General features: G+C 41.5%; 1 protein-coding gene across 1 annotated transcript in view; it reads left to right on the top strand.

Moving 5' to 3' along the window:
- The window catches only part of LOC119417503 (serine/threonine-protein kinase WNK2), a 41,558-nt gene extending 35,249 nt beyond the window's left edge, over positions 1-6,309 (top strand). The window contains exons 27-29 of the mRNA XM_037684715.1: positions 4,605-4,649; positions 5,127-5,428; positions 5,896-6,309. Coding sequence (XP_037540643.1) covers positions 4,605-4,649; positions 5,127-5,428; positions 5,896-6,243 — 695 coding nt within the window. The 3' untranslated portion in view covers positions 6,244-6,309. The remainder of the gene's footprint in view (positions 1-4,604; positions 4,650-5,126; positions 5,429-5,895) is intronic.
- Positions 6,310-7,528: the final 1,219 nt, after the last annotated feature.

The raw sequence follows: 7,528 nt of genomic DNA, 5'->3' as shown, positions 1-7,528 counted from the left end.
AGGTTTTGCATTCACATACATATGTGGCAACTTCCCTACTGCTTTATATGAACTTCAGTAGATTTATATAGGCTTTTTCCATCAGAACAGTCTTGCAGCATAAGCTCAGTCACCACAGTGCATCTCCAATGACACTTTACAAAATCACTCACATTTTACTAGTAATTCTACCTCTCAGACATTTAGTTGGGTAATCAGAATCAAATCAAAATTAAGTAAACACTTTTAAGCTGCACTGCTAATCAAACTTGTCTTTAATAGCCAATAAATTGTAATTAGTTGCTGTATGCAATTTTTTCCCTTTTCAACTACTGTTCTTTGAACTGCAGATGATTGCCATTCATATCCATTAATCTGTGGATACATTGCCACCTCCTCCTCATACTCTTGCTTAACGCAGTGCTTTTCGCTTAAAAACATAGACACCACAAGTACACTTTAGCTTGTGGACTGCAAGTCCTGTCCAAACATGGGCTTAGGGTCAGAACTAAAACAAGACAGTGGAGTTGTTTTTACAAGTGTGTGTACATGTGTGGGAGAAAATGCCCGTCTTTATAGCCTATTAATTTGTTTATTTCCATCCTCTGTTAATTTCTATTGTACAACATCCCTTATGTAAAGGGCTGTTGCCAAGGCTGCAGTCCTGTGTATACAGAGGAAACCCCTCAACAGTTCACTGGGCCCTTTACTCTCTCTGTTCCTCATGTTTGGATGGAGAAGACGTGCATGACGCAGACGCCAAACAGTGCTCTGATGGAGACATGCTTCAACATATGAAGGGCTGTATCATCAATATCACTTTTGTTTTTTTTAATGTTTTTTTCTTGACTTCTCCTGAGTTACTTGCATGTTTATTAGTGCCAACTCAAAAAAGTTCCTGCAAGTGTCTGTGTGCTCGTTTAGTTTGTGAAACTTTGTTTAGATTTCACACATTTGTTTTACAGGCTTTCTCACATGGATAGTAATCTTGTTTTTAACAGTCTTTCTTAGAAAAGTTATTTTTCTCTTCCACTTTTTGCTTGACAATTATTAAACCACTTACCGGTATTCATACAAAACATTACCAACCAATAAACACAGAAAGCACTGTCATACAGTTACACATTCATCCAAATATTACTTCATCCTAACGATGAGCAGAAGTTTGATGCCATTACACCACAATTAAAAGCAAAATGTGTTTTATTAATGTTTATCAGGTACACTCCTCCTTGAATTGCCTCCTTATTGTGGTGGAGTTTGAGTGCCTGAATAATCCTAGGAGCTATGCTGTCGGGAGCAATTGCCTCTGGTAGGGTCTCCCAAGTCAGATTGGTCCTAGGTGATGGGTCAGACAAAAAGCAATACCAAAGACTAATATGGACCGAAAACATCAAGGAGCTCACTGTCTCTTGACTGTATGTGGGTCACCTGCGCCCAACAGTGGAGCCAGGCCAGGAGGAGGTGCTTGTTGGCAAGCGACTGGGTCTCTATCCTTGAGGCCTGGTCGGGCTCAGCCTGAATGAGCAAAATGGGTTTGATCTGAACCCAAGTGGTGTTCCGTTGTTGAACATCTGTGCTAGTCATGGTTTGTCCATCACAAATTCATGTTCAAACATAAAAATGTAAATAAATACATGCACATGACACTAAGACACCCTAGGCCACAGATCAATGATTGACTATAGTTATGTCATCTGATCTGCGGCCCTATGTTTTAGACACTTTGGTGAATAGAGGAGCTGAGCTGTCAGCTGAACACCACCTGGTGGTGTGTTAGATCAGATGGCAGGGGAAGATACTGGACAGACCCGGTAGACCCAAACATATAGTGAAGGTTTGCTGGGATAGCCTGGCAGAAGAACCCATCGAAAATATTTGTAACTCACATCTCTGAGAGACCTTCAACTACTTCTCACGGTGGCCACCCTTGAACTCTGGTGGACAACCCGGTTTAGGGAGGCTGTCGAGCTGAAAAATTAATCCTATTGGGCCTTTTTGGCTAGTATGACTCTGGAGGCAGCTGATGAATATTGGCAGGCCTGGCTATTGCAGAGGCAAAAGCTCGGATGTGGCAGTAGTTCGGTGAGAACTTGGATAGGCTATTGAAGAGTTCCAAGGAGATTCTGGCAAACCATCAGGTGGCTGAAGTGGGGAAAGCGGCATTGGACCAGCACTGTGTTTAGTGAGGGTGGGGTGCTGTTGACCTCAACCAATCATGTTGTCAGAAGGTGGAAGGAATACTTCTCGGACCTTCACAATCCCACTGACACATCTTCCTTGGAGGAAGCTGAGTTGGGGGATTTTTGCATTGGCCTATCTGTAACTGGGGCTGAGGTTGCAGAGGTAATTAAAAATCTCCATGGTGACAAGGCTATGGGGTTGGATGAAATCCACATCGAGTTCCTCAAGGCTCTGGATGTTGCATGGCTGTCTTGGTTGACACACCTTTGCAACATCGCGTGGACATCTGGGGTAGGGTCACTGGATTGGCAGACTGTAGTTATGGTTTCCCTCTTCAAAAAGGGGGAGTGGAGAATGTATTGCAATTATGGGGCATCTCTCTCTTTAGCCTCTCTGGCAAGGTGCAATCAGGGGTACTGGAGAAGCAAGTTGGATTGATGGTCAGACCTTGAAGGAACAATGCGAGTTTTATCTTGGCCATGGAACACTTGACCAGCTCTTTACCCTCACTAGGGTCCTCAAGGGGCCATAGGAGTTTGCCCCTCCAGTCTATATGTCTTTTGTGGACTTGGAAAAGGTTTTCGACTGTGGGTACACTGTGGGAGGTGCTCCCCGAGTATGGGATTGGGGGCTGTGGTGGATGCTCCTACCACCACCACATCGTGTTAGTATCTATTTTTTCTTCATATTAGTTACAGCTTATAGTCTGTTTAAGTTGGTCATTTCATTTAGTTAATGTCTGTCTGAATGGTTTACTTACACTTGTTTTTTGTTTGAGGTGCTGCTGATATAAACCAGCTGGAGGAGGAAACCTGGAGCAAACCATTTTCTGAAAGACTGAAGGGGGAGACTTGTTTCAAGTTGATCTCAATAGTTAATTTTGTCACTTAAATATTCACTTATTGTTTGTGCTAAGTTAAAGTTAGTTTTGCTTTATTTGTTTCATAGGATGCTTTAGTTAATTTTGTATTTATTTGTTCTTTGTCATGTTGTGCCTCCCTCATGTGGTAGACTTGGGTTACTCCACCTCTATTTAAGCAGCCTTTTGTTTGTTTGAAGAGGAGGTTTTTTTTGTGTTCAGTTAGAGTTCAGTTGACTTTAGTCAGTTTGGATCCAAATTTGTTACTTACTTTTTGATTTATTCTTGCCTTAAGTTTTTAGGCTTTGTTAACTATTTTTTGGAAGAATTAAAACTGAAACCTTTTTTCTACTTTGAACACTTTTTTGTCCTCATTGGAGTCTGGTCCCTCACAGGGGCCTGCTATTACGGGCCATTCGGGCCCTATACAAGCAGTGCGACAGTTTGGTTCACATTGCCGTCAATAAGTTGGACCCCTTCAGGGTGGAAGTTGAACTCTACCAGGTCTACCTATTGTCACAGATTTTGTTCATAACTTTCATGGACAGAATTTCTCTGTGTAGCCAGATGGCAGAGAGAGTTTGTTTCAGTGACCTCAGGATTCCATCTTTTTTGCAGATTATGTGGTCTTCTTGGCTTCATCGTGCCATGATCTTCACCTCTCACTGGAGCGGTTTGCAGCAGTGTGTGAAGTGGCTGGGATGAGAATCAGCACTTCCAAATCTGAGGCCATGATCTTGAGTCAGAAAAGGGTGGATTGCCCTTTCTGGTTTGGGAGTGAGATTCCACCTGAAGTGGAGGAGTTAAAGTATCTTGGGGTTTTGTTCACGGGTGAGGGTAGAATGGAGTGGGAGACTGACAGATGGACCAATGTAGCATCTGCAGTATTGCGGACTCTACCAGCCCATTTAGGTGAAAAGGGAGCTGAGCTGTAATGCAGAGCTCTGTTTACTGGGCGGTCTACATTCCTACCCTCATCTATGGCCACAAATTTGGGGTAGTGACCGAAAGAACAAGATTGCGGATACAGGTGGTCAAAGTGAGTTTTCTCTGCAGAGTAGCTGGACTATCCCTTAGAAATAGGGTGAGAAGTTCAGTTATCTGGGAGACACTCTGAGTAGAGCTCCTCCACATCAAGAAGAGCAAGTTGAGGCACCTTCCTAAGGAGGTACTTCGTGCATGTCTGACTGGGAAGACCAAGGATAAGCTGGATAGACTGTCTCTTGGCTGGCCTGGAAATACCTTGAGGTCCTCCCAGAAGAGGTGGAGGGGGAAAGATGTCTGTGCCTCCCTGCTCTAGCTGCTGCCACTGCGACCCGAGTCCATAACATGTGGAAAGTAATGGCTGGATGGATGGACTTATTAGTAGCCAGTGTTTGTAAATGATTACCCAGTCCTAAAAGGAGGCTTTTCCTCTTTTCTTGCAGTCTTACAGATTTACATACAAACACATTTTCTCCTTTTTCTCCCTACTTGTTTTAATTACTGAATGTGCTTTTGAAGCAGCTTGTCCACATTCTTGTGGTGTGCAGTTTGTCCTGGCCTAACTGTTTCTGTCTTGTGCTGTTTTACCTTTTTATAGGGTCCACTCTGAAACGACTATGTCTAGGCAAAGAGCGCAGTAGTAGTAACTATCTTATTTACTTTCTTTCTTTGTATTTCTTGCTCTATCCTCACAACCTTAGTACTACCTCTGTATATATGTACACTTCTGTTCTTATTGTTTGGCACTTGAAGATCTGGTACTACGTATGTGTTTAAGACCTAGGCACTAAAACTACAGATCATTGCACTTTTTTGTTTTGCATGGCAACAGTTTTTATTTTGTATTGCACTGCTTGCAAATCAGACATTTCTTTCTTTTTTTTTTGTGGTTTCTTTTGAAGTCATCCGTGTTGTAATCCTTTGGCTGCTAGGTTGGCAAAATATGTCTGATGTGGTTTTATGCACATTCAGTCTGGCCTTTCCAAAAAGCTTTTGTGACCGTGCTATAGGTTCATTTTTGTCTTAACTGCCTCAAATTCTGCCATACTGCAGCCAATTGATTTGACAGGTTTCAACATTTTTTAAGATGTTTAAGACTTTTATTTGCCTTTTTTTTCAGGGTCCCCTCTCAACACCACTGCAGCACGGACAACTTCCAGTCAAATGCAGCCATCAATCACTGCAGCAGCAATGTCACACTCTCCCCAGACGTTAACGAGGCTCGCTCAGGTTCAGACCAACAACAGCAACAACAAGAGAGGCATGTTTACTGAGGATCTTCACAAACTGGTAGATGACTGGACAAAAGAGACAGTCGCAGCAGCCAGTCAGCTGCGACCCTCCCTGAACCAGATGAAACAGCAGAGGTGCCTGCAAAGCTTCGAAGGCAGACCGCCATTGATGGGAGCAGGTGCATGTGAGGTAATTGAATTTAATAAGTGATAAGAGCCTTTTATTGGGGCCTTTATACACCAAGCTGACAAAAGGTTGTAGAGGAAGTTACAATGGGTGCAAACCCATTCATTAAGATAGTATCTCACTGGGCTACAACTGTAGGGGACTCAAATCTTGTACTGTAAAATACTGTTTGTAAACAGTGGCCTGTTTACAAACACTGAATTGTTTACCTATTTTTATATTTTTGAATAAAATTTTGATTACTAATTTATTTGTGTATACGGCAAATTTATGTCTTCTTTCCCCTTCAAAGGTAGGCAGTTTGATGGAGTCTTTGTGTATTGCTTAGATGTGAATGAGCACAGGAAGAGGTATTTTGTCATCAGTTTCATTTACTGATTTGGTGTATAAAAGCCTTAATAAATTGTCTTGTTTTCAATATTTGAGTCAGTCTTTGCACAGTTTTCTACAACAACTCCTTTTCATTCCAGATGAAATGTCATGTTGTTTCCAACAAGTTCCAGCCACCGCTCCCATGCCCAGTGATTACAGGTTTAGGCCCTGGTATGCCTGCAGCCCTAGCACCGAACTCCACGGTGCTCCCTGCTGGTTTTTTTGTACCAGCAGGCTCCTATGGTAGGATAGCTTCCAGTTCTCTTTATCCACAACAGTGGTCTGGCGTGACTAGTCAAGTAGGCTCTGTGGTTCCTGTAGGGATGCTTGGCACTCCAAGAGTGATGCCGTACAGCACAATGGCAAACCCAGGGATCCAAGCCTTGCCTTTTGTCATGCACAACCCTGAGACCAGCCCCTCTCCAAAAACTGCTAGGACTACCTGACCTGCTAAATGAAATGTGTTGGTGTCTTCAGGACAGTCTCTTTGCTTTACACTGTTCATAAGAGCCACAGATGTATATAATCTGATCTTGTACAGAACATACCCAAGTGTTGGTTTTCTTTTAACAACACATCTGTTGTAAATTGTGTGTATGTATGTATACTATACCGTACATGTTAGGTCTATCTGAATACATTATGCTGTTTGGCTTTGTTCTTAACTAAACTCGGCCATAAGATATTTTATCTGCGGTCAAAAACAAATTTCAGCCTTTTTTTGCCTTTTTGTTTAGTTGAAATACTACATTAGAATCCAAACACCAGTAGCTTAAGATTCAGTAATGGGACAGTATTTACAAAGAAAATATTTGCGAGAATGTTGTGCCTTGAACATAGATTTTTTTTTTCTTTTTTTTTAATATATATATTTTTTCTTCTTGAGATGGAGCATTTCTACATTCAAGTTATTTTAGTTTGAAGGTAGCTTGAGTACAATTTTTGTTTATAATGCATATAGATAATTTAGGTTTACATAATGCCCTTCAAGAACTGCACTATTACCACAGTATATACTTAATTATTATGGTTTTGTTTCACCTCTGGTTTACTGTTTTAACCCCTTTGACAGTTGGAATGCCATAGAGAAGAGATGTTCTGATGTCTTGCAGAAACAATTTAATTTATGACTGCCTGGGTTCCTGGATCGATTACATACCAGCAGTCAAAATACACGCATTCAGGTCAAATAGCTGGACAAAGCCTCCTTTTTGATTGAACATCATTGGAAGCACAAGAGCTGGCATGTTGCAGAGGAAAAGTGGTGTCCAGAGCCATACTTACTGTACATAGTTAAACTTTTTATGGTAGATGCCTCTGGTAGGGTTCTGATCAGAATGTAGCAAATAAAATGTGAAAGCTTGAGGCATATAAGTGCAATTTACCCCTCTTTTCCACAAAGCTTTGACTGTGGCCTTGGCACAAGCCTTACCTTCTGAAGTGTGCAACAAGAACAAGCGAAAATGTTAGGAACAGTTAGAAATTACCAGGCAAAGTATATTTACTGTAAACAACCCAACGTACTCTGAATTTACTACGTCTAAATGTTCATTCAACATGGCTTGTAGTCAGTTTATACTACATATAAAATGTTTAGTGCAATCACCAGGTAAATGGGACGTTCTTAACTTATTACATGATTTGATGTTTAATTTTTTAATGCTGCTATTTGACAAGGTGATATCACTGTACAGTTAGGTGTTTTATTCCCATCTGATGGTACAAAAGACT

This window comes from Nematolebias whitei, chromosome 11, assembly GCF_014905685.2.
Source record: "Nematolebias whitei isolate Nwh7 chromosome 11, NemWhi1, whole genome shotgun sequence".
NCBI lineage: Eukaryota > Metazoa > Chordata > Actinopteri > Cyprinodontiformes > Rivulidae > Nematolebias > Nematolebias whitei.
The sequence above is the reverse complement of the archived record's forward strand: the minus strand, read 5'-3'. Positions and strand labels throughout refer to the sequence as shown.